Source organism: Strix aluco, chromosome 5 (assembly GCF_031877795.1).
Source record: "Strix aluco isolate bStrAlu1 chromosome 5, bStrAlu1.hap1, whole genome shotgun sequence".
NCBI lineage: Eukaryota > Metazoa > Chordata > Aves > Strigiformes > Strigidae > Strix > Strix aluco.
In genome coordinates, this window is record NC_133935.1 from 76,017,532 (window position 1) to 76,040,583 (window position 23,052).

The 23,052-nt window shown below is 38.7% G+C and overlaps 1 protein-coding gene across 10 annotated transcripts in view; it reads right to left on the reverse strand.

Moving 5' to 3' along the window:
• MAGI2 (membrane associated guanylate kinase, WW and PDZ domain containing 2) overlaps nucleotides 1-23,052 on the reverse strand; it is a 763,796-nt gene that overhangs the window by 142,431 nt on the left and 598,313 nt on the right. For all 10 annotated transcript variants that reach the window (XM_074827889.1, XM_074827888.1, XM_074827887.1 and 7 more), the window contains 3 exons: nucleotides 19,237-19,294; nucleotides 12,192-12,313; nucleotides 10,548-10,730 (listed from right to left, as the gene is read on the reverse strand). In XM_074827889.1, coding sequence (XP_074683990.1) covers nucleotides 10,548-10,730; nucleotides 12,192-12,313; nucleotides 19,237-19,294 — 363 coding nt within the window. The remainder of the gene's footprint in view (nucleotides 1-10,547; nucleotides 10,731-12,191; nucleotides 12,314-19,236; nucleotides 19,295-23,052) is intronic.

Genomic DNA, 23,052 nt, shown 5'->3' on the forward strand with positions numbered 1-23,052 from the left:
TACTCTTTTATATTTTACTTTACCATGTTTCTTGGTTTTTGTATGATGCCATTCTCTGCTAAAGATACGCTACCTTTGAGCACCAGATATCCATTCACTCTTGCTACGGAGACCTAGACTGGTGGCTTAGGTTAAACAGAGTGTGTATGCCTTGTGTATAAGGTTTGTGTTGCATTTGTCCATAAGAAACAGTATTGTTTATTTTATTGTAGATTACATCTGCATTATGCGCTCTCTTCCCATCAAATTGCTTCACCTTTGATTTCTGGGTTAAATAAAAACATAAAACTGCAGTGAAATCTGGTCAAAGGTGAAACAGTTGGATAAAAAGACAGTGAGTGATGTACATGTGGAATGTGGCATGGCTGGACATGTTCACACCTCAGTCGTCTCCAATCAAACGTGTTCAACTTTCTATAGTTGGTGCTGGAAGAGTCATTCTAATGGCTTAGCCATTAGAATTAATTTACTCCACATAAGCAGATCGGCTTATATACTCTCTCCTGCAGAATACTATGCGACACACTTACATAACCCAGAACTGCACCTATTTACATGACAAATATTTTACTGTTTCCAGTAGCAAGCACATATTATCATTCTTAAGACTGATAAACATACGTCAAAATATAGTGTCACAAATGTGTATTTATTTCAGAATTAAATAAGTGCATAAACTGTGCATATAATGAGTTGTCTCCTGTGTATAAATATGAATTTTATCAAAGCAAAATAAAAGATTGCTTTTCAGATTCATGCTGCATTTCTGTGTATTATCTGGACTTGAAAAAAATTAGTCTTTTGAAGAAGTGTCACTATAGGAAGGAAAACAAGTTACATATATTATTCAATCCTAATATTGGCATATACTTAATGGGCACCAATAATATCTGAATCAAAATATTATAAGTGATGGAGATGAAAGTGTATGAATTTATAATCACCAGTATACGGTTGAACTCAGCCATCAGACTTCTTATAATATTGTTTGAATGGTTAAATGAGAGAAAATTAAGTCTATTAAGTTTAAAAGGGTTTTTGCCATTTCTTTAAAGTGTTCATAAAACCACAAGTGTGAGCTTTGAATTAGGGTAGGGGAAACAAATATCCTTAAAATTGTCAGAAAAGGGTTATTACTACAGTAATGAATCAATCACTGCTTGCTGCAATAGATGATAAGGAAAAACAAAGGAGTCTATTAACACACTCCTCTTAAGGCATTGAGGGAGGACAGTGGTTGTTAAGTAGGTGACTAATGTAATTTACAACAGACTTGAGCATTTGAGATGTTCATATGGAACTTGCAGGTATGACACAGGACTTACAAGACACTGCTGCCTAGAAGGGCAGGAGGAGGCTAGGTGAGATCTCTGGCACTTTTAATGGCACAGGACACCTATGTTTATGCAACTGAATTGCACCCAAAGTGTTGGTAGTCTCAGCTGCCTGCTGGAAGCAACCTTTTCTCTCTTTTGACACCGTACTTGGGAATCTATGTTCTCTAATGTGATGCTTTGAACCATCTTGAATTAAGGTACTAAGCCTAAAGCTTGAGATAGAAGATTCCCAAAATTTCTAAACTACGTCAAACTTTAGGGCTAAAAACCAAGATATGGAGTTAGAGACCACTGAGTCCCATTTGCACTAGTAATGCAAAATCAGAATCATCTCATGATGTGAGACAGCATGTGAGGTGAAGACAAGAAGTTCCTAAGAATTTTTTTCTAAGTATACCTGTAACTTAAAGAACATACTGTCCATTTTCAGAAGTATTTTGAAATCCAAGTTAGATGCTTTGCTATAATTGCTCTTCCAGTTTGTATGAATGATTTTAATTGAAGATGTCAAGGGAATAGCCAAATGACAGGGATAAAAAGAATCAATAGCTCTCTTTGTACCTCAAGGAATATTTATGCAAAGTGGAATGGTTTTAATAGCAAAGATTTGTATTCAGTGCTCAGTGAATGCTCAGTAGTTTGATAGATAGGCAACATGGGCTCAAGATCTAACTCCATATCAGGCAGAATGGATAGTGACATATGGATTTTCTGCACTTTGGGAAGAACACAAGGCTACTGAATTTCACACCAGACAACCAAAGAAATCTGACAAGATGAACACAAAGACCTCAGATGTAGACAGTAACATCATGTGGTATATAAAATATGGATACATTTTTTTTTAGTCTAGGCTCAACTCTAACCAGGTTTATCATTCAATTAGTACCTAAAAATCTAGTGAGTGCCAAAAAGTATAAAAATATGAAGAAAACACTAAAATAGGAACCTCATGGAGATTAGAATTCAGTAACTTTGTGACAGAATTGAATACTTTTCCTAGGTCTTTTGTTAACGTAAGAAGAAATTTACAGCTATTACTGTGACCACTGTAGCAAGTTCATTTTATATGAAAGCAATAGAAGCACAAAAAATATGATGGAAAATTAATGTTAGAAAAAATAGCACAAGTAGTAAAAATTTCTAGCAACAAGTGCTATCTTCTGTTCTATCTCTATATGTGCAGAGTTCAATGAATTGCCTACTCTAAAATATGAAAGGGGGATTGAAAAAGAGTATCTTTCTGCTACCAGGTTCTTCATTGCTATTAATATTCCTAAAATGCAAGTATTATTTTTATTGTCACCATCAAGCATTCAAAACCACAAGTCCTATCCCTTCCCCCAGCTAAAGTTACAGTCTCAATACATGATATCAAATAAATAGTAAAATTGGCATTTTTTTCTTTTCTTTCTGTTTGAAACCTCTTAAATACAATGTGGTCATACTTCAGAAATTTCCTTTGCAACCTGGGGAATATAAACTTTTATCTTGTAAAATTTAAGCTAAGATTCACATTTAGTCACCTCTTTTTTAAAAAAATAAGAGCTGTGCTTTAAAGAATTCTGGTTACACAGAGATTTTTTGGGATAAAATTGTGATGACTAGCAACACTGCATCAGTCTATCTTGGGAAGATTCTCCAAAATCACAGTTAATTTTACCCATTCACCTCTTGAACAGTTTTGGCATTAGTTATATGACATATGCAAACTTTTATGGTGAGAAATATAAAGTGGATTGAATGAAGTGGGATGCTGTGTACTGCACAAAGGAAAAAAAAGTGAAGTACGGCCCCTAGATGTCCACTTGTCTCAGCTATGAACTAGCCCGGCATCTATTGTCTCCATCATCATGTGGCGTGTAAAGACCACAGCATTCACATTGCAGTTCCAGTCTCAATGCCTGCTCAATCTCCTCTGCTCGAAAAGCCAAATTAAATTGTGAAATAGAATAAGACTAGTTTTAGAAAACATGGTTGAGGTTTTACCAAATATTTACTCCTAGTTTGGCTCACAAAAAGGAAAATGTAACCAGTGTCACTGGAGAAAGGAACTGTAGGTGTCGTGGCTGAACAGAGAATGTAATGATTTTGGTTATTCATGATGGAAATATACTGTTTCTTCTGTGTTTTGCACTGTTTTCTCACTGTCGTGCTGGAGGATGTAGGAAGAAAAGCAGTAAACATAACACAAATCCACACTGACTGGCCTAACACGGGTGGGAGATATTATCACTCTCCATGATGCCTGAAATATGTTTTGTTATTGTTGTTAGTTACTTTCCAAACAGTTAATTTTCCTTCTCTTAAGTCCATGGGATTAGTAGCAACATCTGAAGAGAGAGAGAGATCTTCAGTTTTAGCTAGACTGAAATGGAGAGAGAAAGACCACTGCTGGTTCAGATGAAACATCCTAACTTCCAAACAAAGCAAGGACGTTAAGGGAGGCTGATAACACAATCTGGTTTTATGTATGCTGCTCCACTCTCACAGACTTGCCACATGGCATAAGCTTGCAGCTGCAAGACTGACACATGATGAGGCCTTGGAGGTTTTAGCCTGGAGATGCATAAGGATAATGAAAAGATACTCCTTCCTCAGCAGTCCAAGGAGTAGCACCATCTCTCATGTTCCTAATGCCATGCCTTAATTTTGGGAGGCCAGTCTTCCTGGTGCCACTGGATGAGGTGGTGTCAGGAAGGTGAGCTAACTAAAATTCAGCCAGCTTCTGGTATTGTGGTAATGAAGTCCTACATATGTGTGTGACCAGTTCTTCACTGAGCTCCTGGTCAGTGAACCTGTTTAGATGACAACTGTGATAAACAGTCAGCTACCACTGGGGCAGAATATTGTAAAAGACAATATTGTCAGATGGACCTTGATTGATAGCACATGAGAGAGACTTGACCTGCTTGAAAAAGAAGACTTGACCTGTTTGAAAAAGGTACAGTGGTGTGTGGTCAAGATAAACTGAGTCCTTTAGAGATATTCTGACAGCATTCACATTCCCAGATGACTGCCAAAACATACATTTTAAAAAAATTTTAACACATTTGCTTCTTTGGATTGAAGGAATTCCTTGTGCATATATAGTTCACTTTTTCTGGTGTTGCTGAAACTGGACAGCTTGCATCTCATCTGATCTGACATTAGGTGAGATAATGGTTTGCTCATCTGCACTGACAATGGGCAAACGGGGAACAGAACTAAGGATCTGTTCGAACTTGTAAAAATGCATCCTTTTGCAGATGTCCCCAATTCCTTCTGTCTTGAGCACTCTACTTGTTACAGAATTTGTCAAATATTAGCCTTACTGGGCAAAAATATGCATGAATGATGACTAGATTATTATTCCCTAAACTTGGTGACATTGTAAGGTCAATCACCTGATAACGGCTTTAGTTTTGCTCTTATTCAAGTGAATAACATTTATGACTTTATAGATCAACAAGTGTGCAGTATCTCCAACTTGCTTACTTCAGCTTCTAGAAAAATTAATCATGTATAGAAGATTGTTACAGGTCTTGATGGTAGGCCCATGGATAGCAGCAAGGCCATGGGTCACTCCTTCCAGTATTTCTCACAGCTGGCTCATTTCTTCTGGAGATCTCTCAGGTGAAGTAGAAATTCTGAGTGGTAGATGTGTGACTGATCTCTAGACTCTAGATCTCTAGTCTCTAGGCTTCATCCTAATACAGTCATCTAGAAGTCGTAGATGTCTACTCATATTGTAGGTGTAGACAACTGTCTTGTAGACATCTATATCTGTAAGCTCAACTTTATCTTACATTTATGAATTTTTATCTCTAGAATAGATTAACTGATATAGTCAAGCTACCATTCCTGAGAGAATAGCATCTAAAAAGCCCAAGTCTGCACTGTTTACAGATCATTTAGCATCTTGGAGCTGGCCAAGTGTCTGCTTGACTGATGAAATGAAAGAGCATGTTTCCCATTTTTTGATTCACGCTGTTGAGCTATGACAATATATCACAGATGTATATACCTTTTTGGAAATTTCAACCTGCAATGATCATAGCTATTGATCAGTCAGAAGGGTCATCAGCAGACTCAATTAACTACTTGTCCACTGCCTTTGAGCTGTTTCCTGGAAACTTTCACCAAAGGAACTGGAACTTGCTGAAATGCGCAGTGAGAATCTTTCCCGAGCTTCATTATGTGGGAGTGTTTCAGTTTATCTAGTCCATTGAATAACCTTGAGAATTGTAGGAAAGTTTTTGCCTTTGCAGCTTGAGCTTTTATCTGACTCAGCCGCAGGCCTGAATCTTTGTTTGCCTTAGAACAGCAGTCATTCAAAATCACTCACAGTATAAAAATCTTTTCATGTAGATGCAGTCTTTTACCACTGACGTTCACTCAGCATTTTAATAGGATGCAGGGACCTCTTAAATGCAGACAGTTTTCTATCAGCAGCATGAGGCTTCAGACAAGACAAAGCAATGTAACCTCTCAGGAAAGAATGTGGTATCAGCTCCTAGGCTGTCCTGAGGTAGACAGAGATGCTGTGGAGTGTAATGTTCATATCCAGCAGCTTGATTGAGCTCCAAATGCTAAAAAATGTCCTAGAAAGGCATTTGCAGTATTATTAACAGCCATTAGTTCACAGATGCTAGATTTACACGAGGGCATAATAACCCTTAGGAATTCTGAAACATCTGGCAAATGGGATCAGGAATGTAGTTTTGGCTGGTTTTGACTCATTCACTGAGATGTGGTTCCTCTGAGTCTGATTGTGAAGTTTGTTGTGGGTCTGGGACAATTATAGCTACTTGTTAGTGCTCAGTGCTGGGCACTAAGTGGTGGTGTTAGATCACCAGGACCTCAGATATCTCTTGTTGCATCTCAGTGCACTCAGTTTGCCTCACTGATTTAATTGTTTCATAGCATCACAGCAATGCCAAGTCACTGTCAGGCAGCTGCTTCCATGTTCCAAGGGATGAAATCTAAACTTGTTTCATTTTGAAACCTGCAGGTGAAATCACTGTGTTGCGATCATGTTAAAGGGTGACACAAACATCTTACATAGATTCACCCTTCTCTTTGAATAGCATTTGTATTTGACCCCTAAATTAGATTTTGGGTGGAGAAGTAAACCAAAGTTACAATATTAGTTTTCTATGAATTTGTTTCTTTAACAAATAGGATAAAATAAAGCATTGATGTCTTCAGCGCATGCCCAAGATCAGGTAAGATGAAGGAGATGGTGCCTTTTCTTCCTTTTTTCCCATATCTGATGCAGGTCTGAAATACTAGGATTTTGTTTACCACTTGGCCAAAAAAAAGTATCAGCCTTGCAAGGGAAAGGCTCCAGAATTGTATTACAGCTGGGAGCAGCAGCACCTGTGGTTATGCCTTACACCCAAGTTGCTTCACAGATCACAGTCCTCAAGCTTTCTACTATGATGCCCTACTGCCACTATATGATATTTTGATCATTTATCAAAGTCTCCTATGACTCTGACCATAGCTGGAGTGCACATAAATTGCACAACACACAGTTTGTGTCAAAAGAATAAATAAAATCTATTTTAAAAGCTCTATTCATCATCCAATGATGCCTACCTAACAAACAAAAGATACATATATAACTTCAAATAGTTTTAAAACATAAGATTTTAACAGCTTTATGAACAAAACACTATTGATGGAACCTGGGAGGCTTTCATATCTCCAGTTGATTAGATTGTAAAATTGCTGAATAGGGAGAGAAATGCTACTTCAGGAAGTGTGAAAAGGATTGGATATCAGGAAATACAAGCACTTTGCTGAACAGTGCTTTTATAAATATTCTGACCTTAACTATCTTTTTTCAGTTTACCATTATCATATTTAGAAATCACTTCAAATATTCATAGAAGCCCCGTTAGACGCCACAATCATTAGCCTGAGATTCTCCAATTACTTTACATCAGAACTCTGTCACTCTTCTTGAAAAGGAAGACATTTGAGGCAAGAATTTATTCCGAGATGTAATTTTGTACGTATTGGGCTCACATAATTATAGAGTGATTATATACTTGAATGTACATTTCTGTCTTGCATTCTTAATATAGTTGAATTAACTACCTCAGGAAAAAATCAATGTTATTTCTCTGCATTTCAAAGCACATTTTCCCTATATATTCTCATCACAATCCATGACTACAATAATCACCATCAATAGTATTATGACACCCATATGCGATTTCAACATCAAAATTTAAGTAAGTTGCAAGGATACTCTCTTTCCCAGAGAAAAGAACTCTATATGAACAAGTTCACCAATAACCAGCCCACACTTCAGATGGATTAACAAGTAGCTATATTTGAGTGCTGGATCTGAGAACGCTAAACCATGACAAACAAGGAAAATCTCTCGTGCATTGTATTAGGTAATATGAAAATGTTAGGAAAAATGAAGTTCATGTTACTAAAAACTCCTGAACTTCAGGAAGTCTTTTGTATCCTTTGTTCACTTAACCAGCTAATTGAATTTTGCCCTTGGGAACCAAATTGCATTAAGTTAAAATGGCAACAAGAATTGAGAAATAAAAAGCTGTTAGACTAATTTTTTTATAAAACCAATGCCAACAATCTATATTCTACTTCTTTCTTACATTTTATTTTATATAAATTATCTGTTTATCTATTTGGCATCAGAAACATCATGCCGGCTGTAATATAAGACTTGAGGCAAATTGCGTTTTTTTAAAAATAATGCTTTTCATGACCTTCACACTTCCTACTTGCGAAGTCCTGGAGAGTCCTACAGAATAACCTAGAGTTCAGGGTGATTTATCCCAACATATGATAGTCCACATTCCTTTCCTACAATAAAAGAAGGATGAAAGGAAATTCCCAGAAGAATCACTTGGGACTAGTCCACCTACTTATGCCTCTGTGTGTTTACGTGTCTGCCTCCTGCACTGTAACACATTAAAAGGATCCTGCTCTGCTGCTATAGTACATCCACAGTGATCTGTCACAGCCTAGGAAATTCTCCTTATCTTCACAGAGACTCTGGCCACCATGAACTTGGTTTTCTGCAGAGACAACATAAATCCCAAACTAGCATTTCTTCTATAAAGTCTTGGTGAGAAACGGAAGGAAAAATTATGCGTATGTGCCAGTATCAATGTGCAGCCTGACTATTATCTGAGGATCAAGGACTGCTGGGGACAGGTGGTACACAGCGACAGGGCTGCACGAACGCAGGGCTACAGTCACTGGTAACCAGTTACACCAGTGGAAATCCCAACTGGATCTAAAGAATGAAAATCTTCACCACGAGAGAGATTAAGTATGGGGACAGGAGCACACAGAGGCTGTGGGATCTCTGTCTACCTTGAGCAACCTGATCCAACCAAGAAGTTATCCCTGCTTTAAGCAGGAGGTTAGTGACTAGGAGGTCCCTGCCAACTTAAACTATTCTATTATTCTCTGACTGTTTTCTCCAGGAGATGATAGCTGGCTTGGAAACTGAGTGCATCTTCTTCCAAAAATGTTTCATCCATACATAGACCTGATGTTACTCTGCAAACATTAAGACAGGGGTCTGCAATCTTTATCAATCTCTGGACATGAAAATATTTCCAGTGGTGGTCCAGTTCATAGAATCATAGAAGAGACTTATAGAACGGTTTGGGTTGGAACGGACTTTAAAGATCATCTAGTTCCAACCTCCTGGCCATGGGCGGGGACACCTTCCACTAGACCAGGTTGCTCAAAGCCCCGTCCAACCTGGCCTTGAACACTGACAGGGAGGGGGCAGCCACAGCTTTTCCGGGCAACCTGTTCCAGTGCCTCACCACCCTCACAGTGAAGAATTTCTTCCTAATATCTAATATAAATCTAATCTTTCAATTTAAAAATGTTACCCCTTGTACTATCACTACACTCCCTGACAAAAAGTCCCTCTCCGTCTTTCCTGTAGGCCTCCTTAAAGTACTTCCGGAAGGCTGCTATAAGGTCTTTCTGCCGCCTTCTCTTCTCTAGGCAGAACAACCCCAACTCTCTCAGCCTGTCCTCATAGGGGAGGTACTGCAGCCCCTGATGATCTTTGTGGCCCTCCTCTGGACCTGCTCAAGCAGGTCCATGTCCTTCTTATATTGGGGGCCCCAGAGCTGGACACAGCACTGCAGGTGGGGTCTCATGAGAGCGGAGTAGAGGGGGACAATCACTGCCCTTGACCTGCTGACCACACTTCTTTTGATGCAGCCCAGGACACGGTTGGCTTTTTGGGCTGTGAGTGCATATTGCTGGCTCATAGTCAGTTTTCCAATCTACTAATACCCCCAAGTCCTTCTCTGCAGAGCTGCTCTCAATTGCTCAGACTGTATTTGTGCTTGGGATTGCCTCGACCCATGTGCAGGACCTTGCACTTGGCCTTGTTGAACTTCATGAGGTTTGCACAGGCCCACGTCTCCAGCCTGTCTAGGTCCCTCTGGATGGCACATCCCTTCCCTCCAGAGTGTTGACTGTACCACGCAGCTTGGTGTCATTGGCAAACTTGCTGAGGGTGCACTCAGTCCCACTGTCCATGTCACCAATAAAGACATTAAACAGCGCTGGTCCCAATACCAACCCGTGAGGAACGCCACTTGTCACTGTTCTCCATTTGAACATCAAGCTGCTGACCACGGATCTTAAGAGCAGCTTTAATCTCTTCAGAGGAAGTTTCTTTTATTTAGTGAGTTTTCACAGATTCTTTATTAGTAGGCCACAGATGCCTACGTGTTCATATGCCACACTGGAAACACTTGTTTTGATGGTTCTAATGAGAACAATGTTGGATCAGACTTGACTTTGATTATTTTGCAAAAGCATCCTTTCTAAAGAAATGAATTTGCACTTAGTAGTCTATGCTCTCTCTGCCTGTCTCTTTTTCTTTCCGTGAACAAACTCCCCTTGAGTAACCAGCCTATAAACCAAAGAAGATCATATCCCATTTTTATGTAGGAGAATGTAGAGACCTTTTCTCCCTTAAAATACTGTGAAATGTGAAAAATGAGCTACCTGGCATTAATAGAAGGAAAAATTGCAAGAAAGTTTTATCTGAGAAGATTAACTTTTCTTACAGAGCAGCTGTTTTACAGATTAACACAGGAAGTCCTAAGGAAAAATGTATGCATTCATGGAAAGAGTGAGACTCAGAAATCTATGTCTCATTCTACTTCTCATATAAAAGAACAGAGGAACCATCTTAATTACCTGTTTCCATTTTCCCATCTTGTGCTGCAGGCCCATCAGGAATTACACTCTTCACCTGGAGAAACTCATCCGGCTCATCTCCACCAATGATGGTAAATCCAAAACCCATGTTGCTTTTCTTAAGAGTTGTACTGAGGAAAGTCCCCTTCAGCTGTGATGCATCACGGGTGAAGAGTGGTTTTTCTACATCAGTCAACACAAACAAAAAAGACAAAAGTTCTGATCTAGTCACAACGCAGCGGGGACAGCAGATAGCAATACTGGCTGACAGCAGGTGACAGTGTATGAAAACCAAGGAAATAAAGAGTGCAGGCATTCCAGGAAAAAATATCTGTGAGTTCTTGTATTAATACAAAGCTTAAAACATATTTCTTATCTATGGCAGATCAGCCATAAGTGGGGAGTTATAAATATTCTTCCATATTAGAAATACATTTAGAAGAGGATAGTGTGTAGCTAAAATAATTACAACAATAAAAATGATCTGTGAGGTAATTTTAAAACCTCTTTCCTAACCTATAAATTCAGCTTTGTCTACAAAGTAATACATTCTCCATAATTTCCCTCCCAAGCACAATAAGGAAAAAATCCATTGAATATCTTACTCCATTTGTTAACAAGCAGTGCTAAATATTAGGTGAGTTTTTCTTTCCAAACACGTGGGGTTTTGGCATCCAACAAGTGACACACGTAAGTGCTGTGCAACCTTTGCATCCCCTCTCTGTGTGCCTCGGTGTGCAGTGTGGGTAGCAGGGGCTCCCCGTGCCTCTCTCCCATGCTGTGCTTGGTGAGGAAGGGTCCGAGGAAGGTGCAGAGGTTGTGACTTCAACTGCTCTCGCTACGCCTGCAGCGGTGGGGCTAGGCTGGCCGGCAGCAGAGGACATACCGTGCAGCCGATGCGTCCCGGCGGGGTCGCGCCAGCACTGGGACAGGTCATTCACACTGTGGGACCTCTTGGGAGCGGGGCACAGGTGGGCGAATTTGGGTCTAGGTAAGGTTGATGAGGAGCTTTCTACTGTTACAAAGGAGAACAAGCCTCATTTTCTGTCTATAACTTTACGTTAAAGTTTATTCATCTCTGCCAATACTGTTTGCTGCTTATACAGCTCATTTTAAGCACATTAATTTTTACATTACCAAGAGGCTGTATTCTTGTAAACTCCTATAACACAGTGCTTGAGGCTTTTAACTTAATTGATGCTTGCTAGATGAGATAGCTTAGAAATATACCAAACATCAATTAACGGTAATTTAGAGAAAGTACAATTAATTATTTCAGTGTTGCCAACCTCGGGTGCTCAAGAGAGAGTTGTACATTCCCAAGAATAGAATTTATGGTTTTATTTAGAAAATTACTTTAGGGATTTTACTGTGCTTTCTGTTTCTCAGCCTTTAGGAAACACTAGGGTCAACTTTTCTGTCTTTTCTCTGCGCCTCTGAAGGTTAGAGCATTTTAGGTGGCTCATGAGTCCCGCCACTCTGGGAGCTCAGACATTTAGGGGAGAAAAATGCTAGGAGATAGGTGTTAACATTGTGAGAATTGGCAACACTACTCTTTTAATCAGACTATGACAAAATCATTGTCACATAAACAGGAGAGCAGGATCTTTCATCTTAACTAAGATAGCTGACGCGGTACTGTACCTCGGAAACCTTGGGCCTGCATAGGCTTTGTTCCAAGTTCTGCGTTGGGCATGTTATGCTGCTGTAGCTTCCTTTTTGCTTCTAGGACAGGGTTTTCAAATTGTGTTCTTCTATTTATGTGGCTGGAAAAAATTTGGTTTTGATTAAAAAGTGGGTTCAGTTGGGGAAAATGATCATTTTCACAGTAGGATGCTGTATGTGACTTAGGTGTTTGTGGTTAGAGAGTGAAACCATTATGAATCCCCAATGAGCCTGAGCATGTCCCTTATACTCCACACAATTTTGCTGGGGATGAGAAATGCATAATCTAGAGCACTGTATAATGAACAGCACTGAGAAGTGTCCTATCATTTCAATATGCTGAAGTCTGCTACAGACAAATGTTTTTGATCTATAAGACTACATATCAATTAGCAGTACTGCTGAAGCATGCTATAACGAGTTTTTCACGTCTTTAGCACAAGCACTGTTCTGTGCATGATTCAAAGGTTCTGAACTAGTTTGGTGCATTATGATTGATTAGCTGTAAGTGAAACTACCTAATCACTTACAGAAAAGGTAAAACCTAGAACACAGAGTGCTTTTATGATCACGTCTTACAAATAAACCTAACATAGGAAATAAACTGAAGATGATTTTTTTTTATTTCTATGGTATATATCTGCTCAGCTGTACAGAAAAATCAGATGTTACAGTCAGATGGTAAATTAGAACTACATAGGTAAATATAGGAAATACAAGAAAAATTAACGTACACATTTTTTCTTTATGTTTTGTATTTCCTACAACAGGTCAGTAAGTACAACTCTGTCATTACACCAGTAGTAATTTTCCATATTGTGTTTAGAACTACTATCTTAACGACATACTCTCATCATACCCTTGATTTTAATTCTTTAATTTAAAGCATACATTTTATCAATCAATGAGTAATCTTACAACCCTGTCCTGTGATATGTTTCACATTTTTTCTGAAGAAGGCAAAACAATTTAGTAGGCTGCATTGAACAACTCTGCAAGATAGGATCATGATAGGATCACAACTGAGAAAAGGGGCTTGTGCTGCAAACGTTGTTCTGGGGAAATAAATACATATGTACAGAAGAGCAGGTTTTCGAACATGTCAGTCCTTATTTGTCCTCACGGAGCCACTATGTATTGAGTTCTCCCAAAAATCCAATCCCAGTCATGTGCTTTAAGCATTTGGTGAGGTGACCTGAGAACTTTTGAAACTGAGATCCTAAAAAGGTTTGAATACCTTAAATTTATATTGAAATGACCTTTCATGCCACATTAAGCACTTTTCAGGTCCCTTGGGATTCAGTTCCTACTACTGCTTCAAAGAAAGCAAGTGGAGTTGCCATTAAGAAGTGAGGTGGAGGAAAGACAGCAAGTCCTATGGGTGTGCAATACACTTGGAAAAGCAGGATTTAGTGGCCAGAGCTAATGCAATGAAAAGATTTTCAGTCATGTAAAAGAATATTTGATTTAATGAGAGGAAGTAAATGTGATAAATCCTGGAGTTGCTACTTTGTTAACATGGCTATAACTCATTCAAGTGGCTGCTAACTTACTCTCATACTCTAAAATCTTGATTAATAGTTTTCTTGTAAATTTTAATCTATGCTGCAGACAGAGGAAGTCCCTTTTCTTTCTTTCCTTCTTCGGACAGGCTGTTTAAGATTTTAGGCTTTCCTTTCCTGGACTTTTGCTTTCTAGCTAGAAATTGTCAGGGTCTTCAGCACTTTAGTCTATCGCAAACCTAGAAATGTATGATGGAAGGGAGACAAACTTCACCAGTTAAAATGGAGAAAGACAAGACTTACATGTATTAAATAGGATAATTTTGAACTACTTACATAATGTATCACCTCTCATGTGATGTATTTCAATATTATAAAGGAAACACTAGTTTTGCCTTTATACAAGGCAGTGATGAAACATCACATGAAATACCACATAAGGTTCTGATCACCCATGACCAAATAAAATGAATCCATAGAAAAGGTTTTGCAGGAAGAACAGCAAAAGAGAGAATCTTCTGTGATAGAAGACCAAAGAAGTTTTAGCTTTTCATTTAAGCAGCACTAATTCTGATATATAATTGCATTCTATGAATACATTTGGAAGTAAATACTAGAATGTATTAAAGATGTCAGGATTTCAGACTTGAAATCTTGTAGGCTTCTTACAAGCAAAAGTGTGAAATTATGAAACAGCTTGAATAGCAGATACAAGGTAAAATATCTAGCTTGTTTTATGTTAGCATTTGATAAGGTTAAAAATGGGGATCATGTCTTATTTTAGGGGCCCTAAAGTATCCTGTCCTGGTCTTCAGCTGCCCTTCCAGAAAAGCTATGGGTTTCCCATAGCTTTTGTGCCACATTAAGCCGATGTAATGGATATCCAAGATCACACTACAGATCTGCATTGAAGACCTTGAACTATGATTAGTGTCATGCTATAATTGCAGGGCGCACCTCAGTGCTGCAGGAGGTTTCTTGCAGACCTAAGTTACAACTTATATGTGGTTTTGAGATATAAAGGAAGATGGGATTTTAGCTAATGCAAGATGTGTCCATGGCTCAAAGAACATCAGTTCCTATGGTACTGATATCACAGCTAGAATCTGTTATCTGCTGCTTCTCTACAGTTTCTAGCTAGAGTTTAAGTTGTGGTTTAGTCCATTTACATAGAAATGTGTTCAGTAATGGCTATCTTGAAAATGACCTTTTTGTCCTAGCAGATCAGACGGAAAGTCTAGAGAGGTACTTGAAGCACCTCAAGTTGCTGGTGCAATGTTAATAATTCTTAGCTCCGATTTATTCCCATATTTTGACTATTTTATGGTAGCGTGCAGTCTTGAAAGCACAGTGTGAGAATTCCAAAACATTCAAACAACTGCATTAAATATTGTGTCCAAGAGGAGTCAAAGAAAATAAAATTATACTGATAATCAGTCATTTTCTCAGTCTGTAACACTGGATTTATGCTCCTAGACTGATGAGACATGAAACACCTCCCTTTCATGCAATTTTAAGTGCTATACAGCTTTGTGGCTAAATCAGAAAAATTGCTACTGATGAGTTTACCTGAGAAAGAAGTTATTAAGCTAAGTAGTTCCCTTGAAAAGACATTCTAGCCTTTCATCTAGCTACTTCAGCTGCATACAAAATAGATATTACTAACCTAGGCCTTAATAAGACAAGCCAAATGCGAGTTTTAGAGATGGTTACAAATAAGTGCTCTTGTGGTTTAAATAGATTTTGGATGTGATCCAAAAATGTATTGCTCATAGTATCTAATTCAGTGAGCATTTATATCTTTGCTTTTCTTCCTTTATTTTATACAATATATATTAAATATAAAAGTCTAATCCAAAGACAAAAATCCAACTAATTTCTCCTAGTGCCATTGTGGCTGTACAGAAGAATCATTCTGCCTTTTGTTTGCTTTCCAGTCCTAGGAACCCTGAATTTCCCTGTGCAGAGAAAAAGGGGTAGTTGGTGCTGCCGTCCTCTGTTAGCTTGCTGTATGCTAAACTGGGGACAACCCCTCTGAGGTAGGATTTGGTTTTGGGCTGCATTTAGCTGTGAAGCTGTAATACTGTCTCGTGTTATGAGTAAGTACTGTCACCACCAGCCAGCCTATAAGACATAGGCACCATTCTGCCATCTCATCAGTGAATGTGGTCAGGCTAAGTTGTTTTTGTGATGGAATGTCACATTAGACGTGCTTAAGACAACTGAAACACATTCTTAGGAGATTTATGGGCAATAATGCCTAGCATGCAGATTTTAGTAGATGGCCAAGATATTGAGCCCTGCCAAAATGGCAGCATCTCCTTTTCTTAGCTACTTTGATGTATGGGTCTTGTTGGTAGTTTGTGACTTAACTTTTGAAATTGTTGCCTATAATCCACCAAAGTAATTCTGAGTATCAGGATGCCTAAAAGATGGACATTCTGATGCATAACTGGTTAGTGCCTAACTCCTCTTTACATTCACATTTTTCAGTTATAAATACTTTATAATGAGAAAAAGACTGAGTAGTAACAGACTGTTGTCAGAAACTGTATGTCGAGGAAGTATATTTTTCCAGAATAAATACCTGTATGGCTAATTTATCTGTTCTATTAAGGAGACCATGTCTGGAAATTGAGTTCTGTGTTGCAGCTAATTATCCTTAAAGAGGGAAATAATCTTTTGGCAATTAGAATGCTGAAAGACCCAGCACACTCTAATAACCACATTCTTTCCATAGCCCTGCACAGCTAAGTGCTGCTAGTTCTTAGTTTATAAATTAAGAGAAAATTGCATGAAAGTTAACCCGTGTATAGCAAACACTTCTCATTTATGTCAAATGTCTATACCTTACAAATGAAGCCTAGACTTGCACAACAAGACAAGTGAAAATTTTAATAATGTCTCACACCTATATTCATGCATGATTAAGAGAAGTTATACTGGAGACAGAATTTGCAAATATGTTGTGATCAGTCTTTATTAACTTTATTAGCAAGACCTTTGAGGCTTTTCTTTGGTTTTTGTTTTTGTTTTTTGTTTTTGTTTTTTAACTTTTCCTTTGGTCTCAGAATATTGGAGATGACCATGGCTGGTCCTTGTAAGGTGAACCGCAGTCTGTCTGCCTCATTGCTCATCCTTACAGACTTCCCATGGGATACAAATATTTCAGTGAGCAGAGTACAAACCCTTCTTTCACTGACAGTTTTAAAGGCCTGCATGTACAGCTGGACTGGACTTGAATGTGTGAAAGTTCTTAATTTAAGTTTTCATGATTTACCCACTTTTATGACATAATTAAGAGAGTTTATTGTAATCTGATTTTATCTAGCTAAAAATGAACTCATCTGTTGAATAGTAGTAATAAAAAAGGTGTGACTGCCACTTTTTGCCATGAAAAATGGAAGCAATCTTTGTTTCAAACTTATTGAGCTCAGACAGCAAATTAAAGTACAGCTACATTTTACTGACTATAAAACTCCTTATGAACTTAGTGCGGCTGCAGTTTTAATGCCATCCTGTGAACATCCATTTTACTTCTAAAAACCTCTGAGCCTGCAGTAGGTTTGATATATCTTTCCACAAATCTTATCTGTGGTAGGATTAATAAATTTGGCACTAACAGCCTCGAAGTATGTAATTGCATAATAACATCTGGGCCTGATGCCTTGTGTCTGTTTACCTGTGGTTGGACATGAAATGGAGATAAATGCTTGTTTCTTTTCTGACTCTGCAGTGAAGTGTGAGCCTCACCAGTGCCAGAATGCCTTGGGCTGTGTTAACAACCAAGCGGGGTCTCAGTAAGAGATTAATGCACAGAAATTGCACAACACCTGTGCACAACACCAAAATACACTGAAAACCACTGGGGCAGAAGACTTGCTCACACCCAGCAGCTGCATAATTGCACGTGCAGAAATCTTCAGAGGGGGTTAAATACAAAGAGATATGAGAACCCCTGCCCCTCGCTACTTGGGAACATCATAAAAGAGCTCAGGCATAAAGAGAGAGGGTGATTTAATGGCATTATGTAGGGACTTCAAAAACTTATCTTTTTGCTTGAATCTGGACTGACTAAGCTGATTTGGGCTGAGCAGCAAAGCAGATGGGACTGCTGGCTCTTTCACCTGAGGACAGGGAATAAGCTGGGGACAAAGCAGCAGAGCAGGTGCTCCTGCATTTGGAGAATGGGACAGAAGAAGTCAGCAGGGCAGTGGCCAAACACTGTTTCCATTTGTTTGTTTGCTTCGTAGGAGAGCTAGGGAAGGTGCATGGGAATCCACAAGCTGCTACTGTTACAGCAGTAAACAAAGGGATATCTAACATCTTCTAACCCTCCACAAATCAGATCTTTTTTTGATCTCGCTGTCCAGCTCTAACCCGTGCATGTTAATAGCAGGATAACCTGTGGTCTGGAAAATCTGCAGCCCCAGTACCTGTCCAAAGTGATCCTGCAGTCAACGTGGCGGTATGGATTTGAGAGACCAAGGGAATAATGTGACACAAACTAAACTTTTCTATTTTGAATCAAACAACTAGAATAAATGTACTGATTAAGTGCCAGGATTTGAAATTGAGATTTTGGGTCAGGAGCCATCTTCTCCAAAGATGTTTCTTGTTTAATAAAAGGAAAAAGGATAGGTCTTTCTCAAACTTTCAAGCACTGTCTGCACAGTGACAGGGAGTGGCTTTCTGCCTCCTCTGCTATATACCTTGTGTAGAGAGCAGAGTGAGAAGTGACCACTCTGAACACGTATCACAGTTTTGAATCTAGATTCACTTTGCATAAGTCTCTGTGTTAAGCTAAGAAGCAGAGAAAATAATCTCTCTGATTTACTTATTTTATGTAGGAACTGTCCAGAACAGATTCTACCTATTACATCAAACAAAAGCTTTCTGCTGTCCTTCACACAGAGGAATATTTTTCTCTTGTTTCATGACTAAAATAAAATCTGAAAAAAGTGAAAGCAAACATTGTGCTATGAAAACAGAAATTTATATTCTCTTATTTTCAGTTGCACTTTTAAGTACAAAATAAAACACAACATCCCTAAAATTTTATATGCAGCGTATAAATAACCTGCCTTCTGGTACAAACAGTATAGACATCTGATTTGCAGCAAGGAAGGACTACTGAGAAAAGGATCTTAACTGAGCTAAAATGATTATGCTTTCTATTCATTGATTAACAAGTTCTTTACCTCCCTGGATATTCAAAGCTTACATAGAATATACAACACTTCTTTAATGAATATGGTCTTTGTACAAGTATCAGCTGGAACAATACCATGAAATCAGACCCTGGAGAAGGGGAATGACTGAATGCCTGAGTCACTGATTTGAGATACATTGAATATATTTGGACACATTAGCTATAGTGGTGACTGAGAATTCCTGGTACACCCTCAGTTTAACCTGTCAAGTAAATGTACCCATGCCTTGCCAGGCTAAGCACTGCAGAGAATCCTACTATGAGGTTATGACATATTAACAGCAACTTAATATTGAACTTGGGAACTTACTCAACATAATAAGTGCCATAAATGGGATCATCAATTTTCTCCCAGCCATATGGAAGCTCTGAAAAACAAAGAGTTATCTCTCTCAGTAAATGCAGTACAGAATGCTAAGATTTCTAGTAACAAAACTGTGGATCTTTGCTGGGCATCGAGGGAAGTAACCTGATAGTGTAATTAGATACAGTGAGTAAAGCAAATGCAAAATTTTGAACACATACCACAGCAGCCACAAGTACTAGTAACTTGGAAACTGGCATGCAAACACAGATCTCAGTCCGTAGAACAACACATTTTAGTTGAACTACTTTATTGTTCCAACAGCTGTGCCAGCCATCAGCTGTAGTGCATATTGTATGACATCACCACCAGAGGAAGTGAGGGCATTATGTTTTCTCAAATAGGTACATACAAAAAAAGTACTTTGCTTTTTGAGCTTTTTTCTTTGCTAGGAATCCTGGAAAAGTTGGCCTTGAAGGAACAAAAGGAGTTTGCCTTCTGCCATGTAAGTAGAGTAAGTATACGTAGATGTTCCTGAGAAGTTTGTACTATTTGTCTTAATGTGATGGTAATTCCACAGCCTCCAAAGGCATCCTGTTCCAAAGCTTAGCTATATATCAGGGATATTGGAGCACACATGGAAGTACAAACCAAAATAAGATATTATAGCATCTCCTGGCCTTAAAACTAATTACATTTTGCAGAACCAGAGAAGACATTTAACTGTTAATACCTAAAACATTCTGGTGCTAACAACGAAAATGTTAAATATCTTAATTTAATGTTCTTGAAAATCAATCTGTGTTCATGTACAAGCAAACTCTCATATATGTATACATGTATATCCATAAATACATATTTTATTATCACTCACACTGAACACTTAAAAAGTTATTATACTGCCAACAAAACTTCCTCTTGTATTTAAAGGGCATCAGACAGATGTGTTAAGTATCTCAGTTGACATGAACAGAGTAAAAACCTCAGTGCCAGATGTGATGACTTTGAAGGAGGATACTCAAAAGGATGGGTATTCTCATCATGCACAGGTATTGATTTCTGTGCAGTTAAAGATGATGGCACAATATACAGGGAGTGGTAGAGATTCTATAAGGAAATTTGACTCTGGAATTCCTTATCACAGATTTTTTTTGCCTTTTCAAACTCAGTTGCACTTTTAAATTAACTTTTTGGAGACAATAAAGAGTACTGAACTAGACAGAGCAGAACTGATGTAGCTCATACTGAATACAGTCATTAAACTGGTAACAAAGAAGTACACCTGGATCATATGAGTGTTTTTTTTTTTCCAGTGACAATATGAATAAACAATTATTGGTGTGCTGTAAAGGCAAATAAGAAAGTAAAGCCTGACTGGCAATAGGGAGATTTAAGAGTTAAAAAACAATGTTAAGGAGTTGCTTCACCTCTGCTTGTTTCTTCTCCTTTAAACGCATCTGTAATATCTTATCTTTTCTTGAGTGAACCTGCCTAGACTGCTGTAGTCTTCATGTCACATTGTTCCTGCTCAGTCCTTTCCAATACTACAATGAAGGATACAAGCCTCTGCCAAAGACTGGCAGATGAGGAACTCCACAAATTTGCAACAAGAAGCCCAAGGACTTCCTTAATGTAGCTACTCAACTTTTCCTATTATTTTTAGAGTATTTTTAGCTCTGAAACCTTCACAAGCCTGAACTCTGAAATGCTTTTTTCAGGGCTACTTTATTGTCACTTCATAGGAATAAATGCAGCATAAGGTATTTAAGCAGGTCGCAGAATCACAGAAAGTCTGAGGCTGGAAGGGACCTCTGCAGATTGTCTAGCCCATCCACTCTGCTCACAACAGGTTCACCTAGACCAGATTGCTCATCACCATCTCCAGTTGGCTTTTGAATATCTCCAAGGATGGAGACTCCACAATCTCTCTGGGCACGTGCCTGATTACTCACGGAGTGAAGAATTTTTTTCTTCTTTTAAGCAGAATTTCCTGTATTTCAGTCTGTACCCTTTACCTCATGTCCTGTCACTGGCCGCCACTGAAAAGACCCTTGTTCCATCTTCTTTGAATTTTCCTTCAGATATTTATTTAGATTGATAAAATCACCCTGAGCCTTCTCTTCTCTAGGCCAAACAGTCCGAGCTATCTCAGCCTTTCCTTATAGTAGAGATGCCCCCAGATCTGGGGCCCCCAACATAAGAAAGACACGGACCTGCTCAAGCCGGTTCAGAGGGCCACAAGGATGGTCAGGGGGCTGGAGCACCTTGCCTGTGAGGACAGGCTGAGAGAGTTGGTGTTGTTTTGCCTAGAGAAGAGAAGGCCCCAGAATGACCTTATAGCGGCCTTCCAGTACTTAAAGGGGGGCCTAAAGGAAAGATGAGGAGGGACTCTTTATCAGCGAGTGTAGTGACAGGATGAGCGGCAATGGTTTTATACTGAAAGGTTAGATTTAGATTAGATATTAGGAAGAAATTCTTTACTGTGTGGGTGGTGAGGCACTGGAACAGGTTGCCCAGAGAAGTTGTGGCTGCCTCCTCCTTGGAAGTGTTCAAGGCCAGGTTGGACGGGGCTTTGAGCAATCTGGTCTAGTGGAAGGTGTCCCTGTCCCTGGCAGGGGAGTTGGAACTAGGTGATCTTTAAAGTCCCTTCCAACCCAAACCATTCTATGATTCTATGATTAATCATCTTAGTGGCCTTTCACTGGACTCTCTCCAGTATGTCCATGTCTCTCTTGTACTGAGGAGCCCAGAACTGGACTCCAGCTGTGTCTGACCAGTGCTGAGTAGAGGGGAAGGATCACCTCCCTTGATCTGCTGGCAATTCTCTGCCAATTGCAGCCCAGGAGGCTGTTGGCCGCCTTTGTTGCAAGGGCACATCACTGGCTCATCATCAAGTCACCAAGCATTAGAAAGCCATGGTGTTTCTCTTTCCAGACCTGCCCCCAACTTCTGTAAAATCTGTAGGAGATTGACCCTACAGTGGTTCCCACAAAGTCCTGTATATCCTGAGACAAGAGTGTGGAATGTAATCCATAAATGTTCAAAAAGGAAGCAGCTGATGCACAAATCCTGTACTGCCCCCACAGTGTTTCATTCCCAATGCATGCATGATAAATAAGGCAATAATGTACTGTGAAAAAATGATGCTTTTACCTAACACTTTGACACGGAATAAAGTATTAGTTTAAATACTATAGGTACATTTTATTTTCATGTGACCTTGCAGGGTTTCCTTCCCCTAATTAACTTAATGTTGCTTTCATATCTGGCTATCTAAAATTACATCCCCTTAGAGAAAGTAAGATGCCAGTAAAATCTGTATGTACTTAAAAATACACAGAAACACACAGGCACACACATACACACACAGGGAGATGTGTGCATAGGTCCCTTTCCTGAAGTGTATTAGTAGATGGAATTCTTTCCAACTATGAAATTAAAAAAAGAAAGTAAATGTTTTGCCAAATTTAAAAGTAGGTATCTTTCTGTAAATATATACACTTTAAAGTTTACAGATGCAGAGGACATTTTATTTTACATTTTTATAAAAATCTGAAATAATGTGAGGATTTACTATTAACCTATTGGCCTATTTTTTCCTAAAGTAATGATACATAACTGGCACAACTATTGAGAAGGCAAATGGCAAATTCCATTTTCTAGTGTAAAAGTCTGTAAAAATGTAATGAATTGGATATATTACGGAGAACCCACTTTTAAATGCATGGATTGAACTACTGATTATCTAACATGATAAAATAGTCATGGGTTCAGAGAAAGGAAATAAAAAATTACCTTCCTGTATCATAATAGATATAAACT